General features: G+C 44.7%; 3 protein-coding genes across 5 annotated transcripts in view; all 3 read right to left on the reverse strand.

Annotated features, from left to right (window-relative positions):
* Nucleotides 1-8,011, reverse strand: part of LOC125705348 (uncharacterized) — a 99,443-nt gene extending 91,432 nt beyond the window's left edge. The window contains exons 1-2 of the mRNA XM_048971877.1: nt 7,821-8,011; nt 7,262-7,606 (exon numbers count right to left, since the gene is read on the reverse strand). Coding sequence (XP_048827834.1) covers nt 7,262-7,606; nt 7,821-7,935 — 460 coding nt within the window. The 5' untranslated portion in view covers nt 7,936-8,011. The remainder of the gene's footprint in view (nt 1-7,261; nt 7,607-7,820) is intronic.
* Nucleotides 1-15,024, reverse strand: part of LOC125705360 (uncharacterized) — a 311,911-nt gene that overhangs the window by 173,755 nt on the left and 123,132 nt on the right. The window lies entirely within an intron of this gene.
* Nucleotides 14,294-15,024, reverse strand: part of LOC125705352 (uncharacterized) — a 148,972-nt gene continuing 148,241 nt past the window's right edge. For 2 of the 3 annotated variants that reach the window (XM_048971887.1, XM_048971886.1), the window contains one exon: nt 14,295-14,897. The gene's annotated coding sequence lies outside the window, so the exon portion shown is untranslated. Of the gene's footprint in view, nt 14,898-15,024 lie in introns of all 3 variants that reach the window. The other variant, XM_048971885.1, reaches the window with a different exon arrangement.

Raw genomic sequence — 15,024 nt, forward strand, 5'->3', positions numbered from 1 at the left:
CGTCCGCAGTAGGTGCCCACTTGGTTCGAAGGCACGAGCCATGAAGCTTGGTTATTCAAGCTAAGAGCAGCTTTAACTAAACTGGTAGCAAGCTTTGATTATCTAAAGCAAAAACTATTGCATGTTGTTTATTAATGTGTATGACTAATTTAAGTGAAGTATAGCATGTAATCTATCTAGCCATGTAACTTTATTTATACTAAGCGCAGGCTAAAGTTGACCAATTGCGGGGGGCAGAGCAGAAATTTGGGTGGGCATTGCTCGCCCCCGACCACTTAGGTCCAGCCGTGCTCCTGATTCTGAATCGTATGTCCGTCTCTATAGCTTATTAATTTGTAAGTGAAGAAAAACATTCTTTGACCTTACAGACATCATGGAACATTGTGTAGAAATGTTTTTTTGTGTACATTTTATTATGTCAACTTCTATATTACATATAAACTGATGTGATTTCTTTTGATGCATGGCCCAAAATCCATGGAAAAAAGGATTTAAATGCTCTAATGTAAACACGTACAGGTGGAAGCCAGCATGAACCAAATACTGTAACCCTGCGAGATTCACCCCTTTCTTACTGTATCGCACCAGGGAGTTTAAGAAACGTCAGGACATCAGCGTCTCTCTCTCTCTCTCGCTCTCTCTCTGTGCACATGCGTGATCGCCTGGGCGGTAGGAGCGTGGTGTGAGGGTATGGGTGAGTAACTGTGGGTTTTTTCCCACTTTTCCTTTTTTTCGTTTATTTTTAGTTTAGTTTTAGATTAGTTTACTACTGATAGTGTATTTTTTTTTTTTTTCTTACTGACTCCGGTCGGGCTGCGGTGCAGGCATGGCCGCTGACAGTGAGGACAGTTTTTCGTGTCTGAATCTCAGGCACGGTTTTAATTGTGTCCCTGACCCCGCTGTCTCGGTGGAGGACTGTCTGCTCGCGGTAGGCGGAGTAGTTGGAGCCGCTAATGTTGTTTCAGCGTCCCAAATGAACAAAGCTATTGTGATTTTTTTAAATGACGTTTCCATGGTTGATGACCTCGTAGAAAATGGTCTCAACATTAAAAATGAATTCGTACAGGTATTGCCTTTATCAAGACCGTCAAAAAAAGTTGTTTTATCTAATGTCCCCCCTTTTATTGGAAATGAACTGCTGTCCAATATTCTGGGGCGCTACGGGATGTTGGTGAGCCCGATTAGGATGATTAATCTCGGCTGCAAAAATGCCGAATTCAGGTCTTTTAGGTGGTAAACATTTATAATTCTTAACGCGCCACAGGAGGTCCTGGACGTGTCTGTTAAGATCACAGTGGAGGGGAAAGTTTATATGATTTTTATCAGCTCCGAGAGTGTGAAGTGTTTTGCATGCGGTGCTTTTGGGCATGTGCGGCAGGCCTGCCCGCAGCGGAACATCCCGAGCCTGAGCTGGACCTGCACTTACCGGATTCTGATAAAGATTATGAGGACATGGGGAGTTTGGTTGATGACTTGGAGGACTCACAGGCCTCCATGAACTCCAGCACCCCTGTAGGTAGGACCAAGGTTTACTCTCTTGAGCAGATCGTTTTCTTTCTGGACAGCACTAAAGGCCAGAGAAAACCCAAGATAGAGTCCTATTTTCCTAATTTGAAACTGTTTTTAGCTTCATGTACGATGGCGATGAGGAAATGTACTTTTGACGAGCTTGATAAGCAGAAGCGGTACAGATTGAAGAAGCTGATGAGCACTGTTAGGAGTGTGTTACGCCACCGCTAGCAGTACAGTGGGTTTATGTTCTATGTTTTTTGTTTTTTTGTTTTTTTTGTCCTTTATTAACTCTTTTTTTGTGGCTTCGTTGATTTTTGGCTCGCTAAATATTAACGGGTGTCGCAATGCTACTAAAAGAGCTGCGTTGTTTGATTATATTGCTGTAAAAAAGGTAGATGTTGTATTTTTACAAGAGACTCATACTGTAGTGATTTGGGGAACCAGGCTCAGTGGCGGGCTGACTGGGGCGGCCAGGTTGTTTTTAGTCATGGCTCTTCTGTCAGTGCTGGGGTCGCTCTGCTGTTCTCACAGAGGGTCCCAGTCCTGCGACCGGTGGTTACAGAAGTTGTACCTGGGAGGCTCCTGTGTGTTCAGTTTTACCTGCATGAACTGTTGTTCTCGTTTATTAATGTGTATGCACCAAATGCAGGCTCAGAACGGGTGGCCTTTTTTACAGAGTTAAACACGTTCTTAGAGACACTGTCACAGGAGAGCGTTGTTGTTGTGGCTGGAGATTTTAATTCTACTCTGGAGCACGTGCTCGACAGGAATCACGAGGAACCTCACCCTGGTTCCCTCAGTCAATGGTGGGATGTTGGAAAAGTGCAAATTAAGCTCTTCTGCCAGAACTATGCTGCATATTTCCAGACTGAACTACAGAACCGGTTTAAAAGGAGGATGAGATCTTGCAGCTGTGCACAGGAGCAGAGCATGGAAGGGTGGGAGATGCTGAGGCCCTGCAGAGGAACCGACTCCTGTTGAAAGACCTTCTGGTGGAGAGAGGGGCTGGAGCTGGAGCCCGGGCCGCTATACGAAGGAGACTGATATGGACGCCCCCACCGCATATTTTTTTGGGTTGGAGAAGCACAGGGTAGAGAGAGAGCCATTTCGCCACTTGATCCTCCCCAATGGGCATAGTACGTTTGACAAGCACGAGATTTTACAACACTCAATAGCCTTTTATGAGACCCTGTTCTGTGCTGAGGCCTGTGATCAGACAGTGGCTGATCAGTTTCTTCGGGACTTACCAAGTCTTTCAGTCACAGACAGAGATGAGCTGGAAGAGCCTTTGACTCTGACAGAACTTACTGCTGCTGTCCACGAGCTGTCAGTCGGGAAAGCACCAGGTCTGGACGGACTGACCGCGGAATTTTATAAATGTTTCTGGCCCCTGATTGGTGAAGATTTGTTCTGTGTTTTTCAAGAAAGTGTTGATGTGGGCCTTCTTCCATCCAGCTGCCGGAGGGCTGTTCTAACGCTGCTGCCCAAGAAGGGGGATCTGGGACTTCTGAAGAACTGGCGACCGGTCTCGCTTCTCGGTGTGGATTATAAGATTTTGTCTAAAGTTCTGACTAACCGGCTGAAAAAATGCGTTTCAACGATCATTCACTGTGATCAGTCTTACTGTGTACCAGGGCGTTCAATTTTTTATAACCTTTTTTTAGTGAGAGACCTTTTGTCCTTTGTGTCAGAACGAGGTTTGGACGTAGGTCTGGTCTCCTTAGATCAGGAAAAGGCATTTGACAGAGTGGACCACACCTTTCTGTTTAAGACCCTTCGAGCTTTTGGTTTTGGTCCAAAGATTGTTTCCTATATTAGACTCTTGTACACCAATGTGTGGAGCCTCCTGAACATTAATGGCTCTCTCACCAGGCCTTTTCCTGTCACCAGAGGGATACGGCAGGGCTGTGGGTTGTCTGGGCTGCTGTACTCACTGGCGGTGGAGCCGCTGCTTCAGGCTTTTCGAAGGCGTCTCCAGGGAGCACCGGTACCTGGCATCAGCCTTGGGGGAGGAGTGACTGTTACACTTACTGCTTATGCAGATGACGTCACTGTTTTTATCAGGTCCAACACGGATATGGAGGTGCTTACAGCACTTCTTGGCGACTTCCAACGTGCCTCTTCTGCTCACGTCAACTGGAGCAAAAGCACCACTTACCTGCTGGGCCAATGGTCCGGACGGGGCCCTCCTCAGCTGCCACAGCAGTGTGTATGGGGCAAGGATGGTATCAGACTGCTGGGTCTCTACCTGGGAACTGAGCGTTTCATGGACAAGAATTGGAGCAGATTGGTTGACAAGATTACTGGACGACTTCAGCGTTGGCGGTGGATTTCGCCACAGCTCTCATATCGAGGGAGAGTGCTGGTGATTAACAATTTGGCTGCCTCCATGATGTGGCACCGACTCATGGTGCCGGATCCTCCGATGAACCTGCTGCATCAGGTCCAAAAGAGGTTTACTGATATCTTCTGGAATGGGTACCGCTGGCTCTCTTCGGGGTTTCTTCATTTGCCAGTGTTTGAAGGAGGGCAGGGCCTTGTTCATCTGCTGAGCGAGGTCAGGGGGATGAGGCTCCAGTGGGCACAGACACTGCTTTACAGCACCGAACACCTGCCGTGGCTGCATGTGGCCCTCGCCCTGCTCCGCAGCTGCGGAGGCCTTGCATATGATAAACAACTGTTTTTACTTTCTGGAGATGCACTTCAGCTTATTGGAGTGAGTGGTTTTTATGCTGCGGTGCTGAACGCTTGGCGCTTGTTCCGGGTGGCATGGATGGAGAATGACCATTATGGCCTTGAGGAACCACTGTTTCATAATTCCTTTTTTTCCTCGCGGCTGAAACTTACTCCCTCGGTTCATAAGATACTTGTGGAGTTGGGGGTCACAAGGGTTAAACATGTTTTAAATGCTGAGTCTGGACACTTTTTGTCACCTGCCTCACTTGTTACCCGAGTGGGGTTCCGGTCTGTGAGGGTGCTTGGGCACCTTTTGCATGCACTTGAAGGTTCTTTCCGTCCAACCTTTCAGGAATATTTACAGTGGGTTCCGGGTCGAGGTGCGACCTGCCCTTCCTTCCCAGAACAGTGTGTTACCCCGTTGGTAGCTGTTGATCACAGTGACACTGGTCACATCCTTTCTTTTCGGTTCTTGCGGGACATCCGGTTCTGCCTGGCAGGGAGGAAACTCCTGTACCATGCTGCCGTTAAGTCTTTTTTCTTTCATGACCTGAAAGGGAGGCCGGATACGAAGTGGAGGCCCATTTGGATGCTCCAGGGGAGTTTTTGCCGTCATGGAAGCTCCTCTATAACAGACGGCTTCCCAAACGTTCAGGGGACCTCCAGTGGAGAATCCTGCACTGCATAATGCCCACCAACAGTTTTGTTTAATGCTGTAATCTCAGTTTAATGCTGATGTTGTGTCTCAGTGTTTGTTCTGTAGTGAGCGTGACACTGTTTTCCATACCTTCTGTCATTGTGCCAGACTGGCACCACTGAGTGGGCTGCTGGGTCGCTGGCTCGTTGGTTTGGGGATCATACTCACTGATGCTGTTTTTATTTTTGGATGTAAATGTTCCAAACCTCGAATGGCTAAATGTTGTTTGCCCCCCCATACACACACACACACACAACTGACTACTCCAAGCACAGAGTACAGGCAGGAAGCTCCAGTTACACTTGGACTTTTGCTTGGATATGGTCAAGTAATGAAAACCAATGCAAATATAAAGGCACAACATACCTTTTAATGGTTAAATATAAATAGAATTGTCATTATTTTCAGATGTAATTTTATATTAAGCTTAAGTGAATCTCCATAGGGCGGCATGGTGGTGCAGTGGTTAGCACTGCTGCCTCACACCTCTGGGACCCGGGTTCGAGTCTCTGCCTGGTTCACATGTGTATGGAGTTTACATGTTCTCCCCATGTCGTCGTGGGGTTTCCCCCCTGGTACTCCGGTTTCCCCCCACAGTCCAAAAATATGCTGAGGCTAATTGGAGTTACTAAATTGCCCATAGGTGTGCATGTGTGAGTGGATGGTGTGTGAGTGTGCCCTGCGATGGGCTTGGCCCACCATCTTGAGCTGTTCCCTGGCTCGTGTCCATTGCTGCCGGGATAGGCTCTGGACGCCCCGTGACCCAGTAGGATAAGCGGTTTGGGAAGATGGATGGATGAATCTCCTTTTGGTCACAGTATTTGGTTCATGCTGGCTTCTACCTGGAAGTGTTTACATTAGAGCATTTAAGCCCTTTGTTCCACGTATTGTGGGCCATGGATCGAAAGAATCAATTTAATATGTTATGCAGATATGAACATAATAAAATATACATTTTGTAAATTGTAAATATACAATTTGGGTTACCCCAGAATTTATGGGGTTAAATTTTGTTTCGGACGGATGTGTCTCTGGTCATGTGAGAGGGGAGGAGAATAATGGTGGGAAAGGTGGGTCAGAAAAAGGAGGACACCGGAGGAGCAAGGTGAAGAGTGTGTACACAGGCGACGGACAGTTTCCAGTAACTGAAAAAGGAAAAGGGGATGGACCGGCTTATCTGAGAGCCTACTCCCAGGAGCTGCCTCGAAGGAGATAATCCGGACAGCGGCCCAAGTTACCGGAGAAGCTTGGGGTTCCTCCGGCACCGAACAAGCGCCGACTCACCGCGCCAAAGCACAGAAACAGGCCTGCAACGATTTTTTTCTCCATTTTCCTTTCTGTCTTATTCCATGGACACAGGGCGGCATGTTAATTTTTGTGTTTTGAAAATAGTCAGTTATTTGTAATCATTGAGGTTGGGATATATATATATATATATTGCTTTGGTTGATTTATTATACATATATATTTCTGTTTTATTAAATCTTCAGGGTTTTTGCATTCAGTCGATTGTTAATCGTGTTTTCTTAGAGTTTTGGATGGTAAAGAGGGCGACAGAAACGGCAAGCCGGTGTGGGACGTACCCAGGGCCCCTGTCCTATAACTGCAGTGTGCAGGGAAAGGGTGCTACATACATAATAAAGCATTTCTATACAATGTTCTGTGGTGTCTGTAAGGTTAAAGAATGTTTTGTTCATCTACGAAATAATAAGCTAAAGAGATGGACAGAGATAATTCAGAATGGGGGGGGGGTAGAAAGACATCTGCGTATGAACGCAGATTCTGAGGTATGCAGACACAGCAGCCAAGGCAGATCACCGAGGCTGAAGTACCCAGCAGTTCCCAGGAGAGGTAGGATGTAGAGGGTTTGTAGCCACGACAACAAGTAGGCTTGTGAAGGAGACGGGTGTACGAGGGCAGGTCTTCTGTCTAAGCGTCTGGTCACTATCAGAAGCTGTTGAGCAAAGCAGTAACTGGATTTGGCTGAAGAGAAAGGATCCCAACTGGGCTGACTAGTGGACCCTGAGCTGAGGTCATTTCTCCATAGTACATGGTCTGACATTCGTGTTGGAATCTCGCGATTTGTGCGTGATTTTAATAATTCCCGCAAATTCAGCGTATATAATGCGGGACATTACCGCACTCAAACTGCCATGTAGGTGAAGATGAATATAAAAAAGAGCAAAGATGAATTTCACTTTATATATAGTGATTGTAGCAGCAATACTCTAAGAATAAAAAAAACTGTGCACAGCACCATTACAGACGTGGCGTCACAACTCTGACCCTGATAAACTCGCCTCCCCCAATGTTAATAAGAAACCTATGCCTCTGGGTCCATGTATCTTAAGCCATAAATCAGAAAAGCTCACTTACCTACTTCCCGTATTTCCACCCATGTTTCACGTTGCTCCTGCTCTGTATAAACCACACACTTGTACACTCCTGCATCTGCAGTCCTCACTTCCTCAAGCAGCAGAGAGAAGTTGCCTTTGGGGATTTCCTGAGAGAAGAAGTGCACTCTGCCCCTGTAGGCGTCCCCCTGTGATTCAGGTCTGCTCTGACCCCCCTGGAATAGGTGCACGATGGTGTCTGAATCAGTCCTTCTCCAGTCCACCTCCAGCTCCTCCAAAGGCAGGGGTCTGTCCACAAAGCAGGGCAGCAGTACAGCTCCTCCCAGCCGGGCTGTTAGAGGACCAGCAGAGCCGTGTAGCAGGAAACCTGCCACAGGGATAAGAGATAAAATCTCTTTATGACAAAGCATTAAATAATAAGCACAGAACATACATTGCAACGCAGTTACTTGAATATTGGGTAAGCAAATATTTGTATAATAATTAGTACACACAAAATAAGAACAACGTACTCAATTAAACTTCTTCAACATTATTATACGAGGTACCAGACACATGAAACTGTCTTTAAATGTACATACCGTCAAAGATTACGACAATCTTGAACACGGTCAAAATAACGATACAACTTTTGATCTGCATCGCCACCTTTGTTCTTATACTAATAACTGTTTCTATGATGGCAAATGTAGCCATATATTTTCTTTTTTTTTATAAACGGCCAATATGCATGGTAACGCCGTTATATCCTTACAGGAAATGTGCATTTCTGACTATATTTCCTCTTTCAGTTTACACCAGAAGCTGAATCACGCTCACCACGAGCATGGTAAAGTAGTGGTATGCGGATCGATACTGAAATATCGATACTTCAGATACCAGATATTTATGCTCTAGAATCGATTCTCATAATAAAATATCGATATTTTAGGAATTTGGGGTAAATGTGTAGTTTAACAGGAACACAATGGAAAGTAACTGTACGACCAGGATCGTCTAAATGATACCCAGTTGATAGGAACTACTTCTTCTTCTGCCAGTCATAGTCATATGCGAAATACGAATGTATAAATGTGCAGGCATCGCAGCACGTGGATGTGCTTACTCACTCAGTTGACAACAATGGCTGTGTGTAAGCGGAATCATCTATGGAGCTGTTTCAGCTCCACAAACAACCAAGACGCGGTTTGTGACATATGTGGCAAGACCACAAACCTGGAGAGGAGAGAGACAGGTGCTGTTAGGGTGAGACAGGCGTCTCGCGGAGTCCTTTGGTGCTGCAGGCAGGCGCTATACAGGTACAAAGGGAGAAAATGTAGAGCTACTGGCAACATGTAGCACTGCTGCAGAATTTTGGGAAAGTGACCTACGTCTGCCTACTAGGCTTTGGTTTTTGTGTTGATGTTTAAGCAACAGGAGTTCCCTGCATTCGTAAAACTACGGAATCCCATTTTGTTCAAATTTATATTAATAAATATGGTTATGAAATAAGTAATGAAATAAATACATGCTACAAAAAATACCTGCATGAGTTCAACTTGGAGTAATATGTGTATCCAAGAGATCACCTCACATTCAGTAGGCTTAGATTTAGTCAGGTAAAGTCGCTTGCAGAGTAGATATTCTCAAATTACTTTTAGTAGTTGTGTTGGCAACACCATTTATTACACAAACAAATCTGAATTCGCAGAATGAAGAATTAAAAATCAAAATAAACTATTATTTAAGAAATATTCCTTGGAACAACAAACTGTGGAAAACTGTGAATTTACAATATTTTCCTTGAGACTTGAAGGAAGAGTTCGTTAACTTAACGGAAAATGTGCCGGTAATGTTCTGCTAGTACATTTTCCGTTTTTTAATGGATTTTTTATTTTTTGTTTACAGTGTGGATGAGGTAGGAATGGTGTTTGCATGTTCATGTGTGTGTTAAACTTGTATAGCTTTACTGTAGCCTTGCTGGTGTGGAAGACAAACGGCGGTGGATGGGAGCAGCTGAAAACATCACTTTTCTTCACCTTTCAGCTTGTTGAAAAGCTGGTTTGGTTAAAGACTCTTGCCAGCTCTTCACCAGTAAAGGTTTAGTATCGATTACAAGCACTGCTGTTGCTTTCCGTCACTCCACCTGAGTTCACCATCTCTGACGGAACCGTCTCTTTGCTCCTAATATACAGACGGGCTCCAGCTCCATCTTAATTAAACTACTGTACGACAGCATCATTTTCACTACGTCTTATCAATGTTTCTATTGAGGAAAAATAGGGGCTGTTTGGGCTGAATCTTGTTATACTTACTTTATTCACACAAATGTCCAGAAATACGTTTCTATAGCAGGTCTATTTTAGTCTCAAATGTGAGTGAAACACTCGCACTTACCTTCTACTGGTTCCGCTCTGTGTACTGGTTGCAAAGACTGGGTGCTTTCTGTTGAGATGTTGAATCATTGCTGTTGTGCTATTGTGGTAAGCAAATTCGGTTTTACAATGGACACACTGTACAGTATTTTCGGTTTTCTTTTGTTTGAAATGGTCCCAAACTTTAGACATTTTTCGTCTTTTTCTCTGACTTTCCTCACTACTCTCCCTGCCTTCCTCCATTGCGCCATCAAATGAAACTTGCTACATGTAATGCAGCATAAGCACACTGTGCGAAAGTAATAATCCTCTGAGTGAAACACACTGATCACTGAATGGGCTCAAATCTGCAAAAAATAGAATTAGTGATACATTATTATTAAGTGGGAGCGGCATGGTGGTGCAGTGGTTAGCACTGTTGCCTCACACCTCTGGGAGCCGGGTTCGAGTCTCCGCCTGGGTCACATGTGTGTGGAGTTTGCATGTTCTCCCCATGTCGTAATGGGGTTTCCTCCGGGTACTCCGGTTTCCCCCCCACAGTCCAAAAACATGCTGAGGCTAATTGGAGTTACTAAATTGCCCGTAGGAATGCATGTGTGAGTGAATGGTGTGTGAGTGTGCCCTGCGATGGGCTGGTCCCCCTTCCTGGGTTGTTCCCAGCCTCGTGCCCATTGCTTCCGGGATAGGCACCGGACCCCCCCGCGACCCAGTAGGATAAGCGGTTTCGAAAATGGATGGATGGATGGATGGATTATTATTAAGTACTTAATGAGTGTAAGAATAGTCATTAATAATGCAATAAGAAAAATGTATAGTACCTTATCAGGATGACCCAACCGCACCCCCACCCTGATGTCATCGTCCATCAGAATGTTTCACTGTAGACATCGTCATTTGCCAGTTAGGTAGACATCGCCCAACCCTACTGGCCAACAAAGTCCCTCAACTCTTCATATAAAAAGAACTGCATCTGATCACCCATAATCTGGTAACTGCTAAAACAACGCACTTGGTGGTCCAGCAGGATCTGTCAAACTTGGGACTGTGGGCAAAACATACCAAATTAAACACTATAGATCCTTCAGACTTCTGTGTTTTCCTCAAAGAATATGAGCAAACTTTTACTGACGAATATTTTAAAGTTGCTGAACGTCTACCTAAAATACCACTGGTGTATAAGTTAAAAGATTATGATGGCGAAATCATAGAGGGGACATTTTACACCGAAGAGCTACAAAAGATCAGATTAGACAAAGACAAAAACTTCAAAGTTGAGAAAATCATTGCAAAAAAAACGCAGCGTGGTAAAAAAATGTTTTTAGTGAAATGGCTGGGATGGTCTGACAAATTTAAGAGCTGGGATCCTGCTAACCAAGTAGTTGACATACATATAAGTATAAGTGCGATGGCATGTGTTTGTGGCAGGCAGTTCCATCAAAAGCAGCTATGGAGGAAAGTGGTTTTTATGTCACGCTCCCAAGCAATGCGTCTATGGATGTTTTCCCGCACAATACCATATCAAACTACACGACAAAACTAGCCAAGCCGATTGATCTGAATGTTAAATGGGAAGTAGGATTAATGGAAATACATCACCCACATACTGTACATAGGATATGCTGGTAGAAGAAGACACCTTATTTTATGTGACCGGTGGATTGTCAGTACCGCCAACCCTGCAATACAAGCTAAAGGTGGGGCATTACAGAGATATTGGAAAAACTAATCAGTGAGACGAATGATGCTCTAGGAATTTCAAAACTAAAACTTGACTATAGCATGATAAAAAACAAAGTGAATATGGTTTGACCACCACACATGGCCTTTAAAGCGAAAGGTAACCATGTACGGATGCTGGGGTTTGTTCCTGATGTATTTCAGAAGATTGGTGAAAAACCATCAGCTCCGAATCCTGCAGACATCCATCCATCCATCCATTTTCCAAACCGCTTATCCTACTGGGTCGCGGGGGGTCTGTTGCCTATCCCGGAAGCAATGGACACGAGGCAGGGAGCAACCCAGGATGGGGGGCCAGCCCATTGCAGGGCACACTCACACACCATTCACTCACACAAACACACCTATGGGCAATTTAGCAAGTCCAATTAGCCTCAGCATGTTTTTGGACTGTGGGGGGAAACCGGAGTACCCGGAGGAAACCCCACGACGACATGGGGAGAACATGCAAACTTTACACACATGTAATCGGAACCAGGTCCCAGAGGTGTGAGGCAACAGTGCTAAACACTGCACCACCATGCCGCCCTGTGTATGAAATCAGAAATCAGAACACAAGCATGATAAGAATATATACGTGGAAGTGCCACCACTCTTGGCCTTAACAGATAATGGATCTCTGGAGTTTTTTATCGCTGGTAATGGGGAAGATTATCTAGATCTCAACAACATGCTAACGGGGCAAACATTGACGCAGGTGCATAATGTGGGTGGGTGTCATAAATTACCCTGTCATGTCAATTTTGTGTTACTATGTTACTGGGAGACCGTCTGGTGAGTCAATCTAGCAACACTTACCCTTACAGAGCGATGATATAGTGCCTGCTTAATTATAGTGTCTTTATGCTATCCATGCAGTCTTTACGCAGTTTACCTGCGGGTTGTTGTTCAAAGACAGCTCCAGGGCTATGAATGAAACAGATCCTGATGGCGATAGCAACGGATTAGAGAAAAGAGCCGCATTTTCAGCAAAAAGCAGCGTTTTCGATTTCATGGGCCCAATACACTCTGACATATTTTTTCAGGAGTGGTTAATGCTAAATGGGGTCGATGTCAAAATTAAAATTGTTCGAAAACAATGATGAGTTTTGCCTTATGAGCGGAGATGCCGCTGAACAGTACTCGTTCAAAATAGTATCGGTGTCCCTCTTTGTTAAAAAAGTTTGCTGTGTCAATGGCTGTCAAACTGGGTCACGCGAGCACCTTCCTGACAGCCAATGCGAGATACCCGATCGAGAGAGTCTGCATGAAAACATTCAGCGTGGCGGAGGGCAGCCGGGTCTGCGTGCAAGAAAATTTGTTTCTAGGACAGCTGCCTAAAACCGTTGTCATCGGACTTATAGATAACAGGTTTTATGGGCGCGTACGATTGAAACCCCTTCAATTTTCAAAATTACGGTGCTGAATTTGTAGCACTTTATGTCAATGGCCAGCAGTATCCCGCTAAACTCTTTCAAACGGATTTTATCCGAGGAAACGTGGCCGTTGAGTATTACAGTTTGGTTCTGGCCACAAGGGAGACATTTGAAAAACGAGCCTTTTTGCTGTTGACAGAAGCGAGTACAAAATCGGTTATACATTGTATACCTTTAACTTGTCACCGGACGAAGGATGCAATCAGCATCTCTCCATGGTTAAAAGCGGAAATATGCGCCTGGAGATGAGGTTCTGCCAGCCGCTGGCCAGGACTGTGGCATTGATAGTTTACGCATCATTTGGCAATATAATCGAGATTAACCAAAGGAGAAACGTCTTGTACGATTACTACTAGTCATGAACACCCTGGAGCTATCCAATATCCTTAGCAGAAACTGATGGACGGCACAACATTTTTATGGGGTGTTAGCTTGTGACAAGCTAGTGGTTCAAAGCTATTTCACAAAGAGTGTTCAGCAAACCCGGCGATGTCGACTTTAAAATTTTCTTTCTCTGTCTCGCTTTACTGTCAAAAAAAGCTTTCAGGGCACTCCAGTTTCTTTTTATACGTGCCAACATCATGTCACGCCCAGCTCGTACGATCCTCGTGTGTGCCACGCCCCCCTGATTATCCACGTGTGCTTCCCCGATGGTACCAGCTGTACCTTGTTGTTTTCCTCTGTCTTGTCTATTTCAGTCCCTGTTTTGCCTCAGTTCATTGTCTGTCATTGATGTTAGTAGATGTCCGTACTAGCTGTTCCGTCCCGTCCTTCGAATAAATCCCTAGTTTACCCCGTATTCTGCCTGCCTGCTCTTTGCCCGCTCGCTTACCTGAGCGATCACCCGGGCTACGGCCATCATAACACATCATTAATATTTATTATTTATTTATTTATTATGATATTAGCCTCAGCATGTTTTTGGACTGTGGGGGGAAACCGGAGTACCCGAAGGAAACCCCACGATGACATGGGGAGAACATGCAAACTCCATGTGACCCAGGCGGAGACTCGAACCCAGGTCCCAGAGGTGTGAGGCAACAGTGCTAACCACTGCACCACCATGCCGCCCCCACTTCTATAACCAGGTACAACCAATGCCAAATCCACAAGCCAAAATCGTAGTCAGGTCGGATGCAGGGAGTCGAAAGGTCAGTCCCACGAGCAGGCACAGGACAAGATGACAAGAGGGGAGAACGAGCAGTGGAGACGGGTTGGGATTGCAGGAGAAGACAGGCAGGGCTGGTGGGAGCAGACAGGCAAGGCAGGCAGGACGCAGGAGGCAGGGATAACGGGGAAGACAATGAACAAAGAAACGCTCAGTAAGGCACATAACTATGGCAACAATACTTCGCAACGTCAGTTGCTTTTGATCCGCTTAAGAATCAGAGATGATCCCTGCTGTTGGTACGTCCCGCCCCTGTGGGCGTGACAGATTGTATGAGGAGCTAAATATAGATTTATAATCAATAAAACATAATCACCATTTGAGCTCAATATGTGGATTTATTAAGGTAATAAAATCCTGCTGGTTAAGAAAACATATCTGAATATATTATCTGTATATACAATGATAATCTAACATGACATGTTGGTTATACTATGAAATTAAAGGTAAACGATATTGTATTAATAAAAACACACCTTTAAAAAACATTTATGAACATATTTTATATAAGTAGGACAAATAAAACATATAGCTATGGAGTGATATAAATATTAATAATCTAATAAAACGTTAGTTGTAGCAGCAATCTAAATGTAAACAATTTCTTAGTAATAATAAAACCACACTTTTTGCAAAACATTTCTAATCATATTTTACTGATATGTGAACTCTTGCTGCAATGGAAAGGGTGAACTTGAAAGTATGGGGTATCCTGAAATGTACAGGGTGCCCTCAAACTGCATCAGTGCGATTGCTTCATCAGCCTAACAACACAGGCAGAGGGAATTCAGACAGCAGAAGAGATTTCGCATGATACTGTACACCCCCTACGGAAACAGTTTTTTGGAGGGATTCGAGTTCATTCGATATGCAAAATTTCTTGCAGGTCAGATCAGAACTTTAATCGGGCCAGTTGAATTCCAGTTGAATTCCAGTTGAGTTCCTGTGACTACATGCTCTGCTGATACCTTGCATCTGCATCTACTGTAGTGGGGGTGGGGGAGGAAGTAAGAAAATAGTGTATTAGCCAGAGTTGAGGAAACTAGAGGCAGTGCAAGCAAAATGATTGAGTGCAATATTCATCTAGGCTCTGGCAGATCTGGCTATAGCA

The sequence above is a fragment of the Brienomyrus brachyistius genome, chromosome 12 (genome assembly GCF_023856365.1).
Source record: "Brienomyrus brachyistius isolate T26 chromosome 12, BBRACH_0.4, whole genome shotgun sequence".
NCBI classification, from domain to species: domain Eukaryota; kingdom Metazoa; phylum Chordata; class Actinopteri; order Osteoglossiformes; family Mormyridae; genus Brienomyrus; species Brienomyrus brachyistius.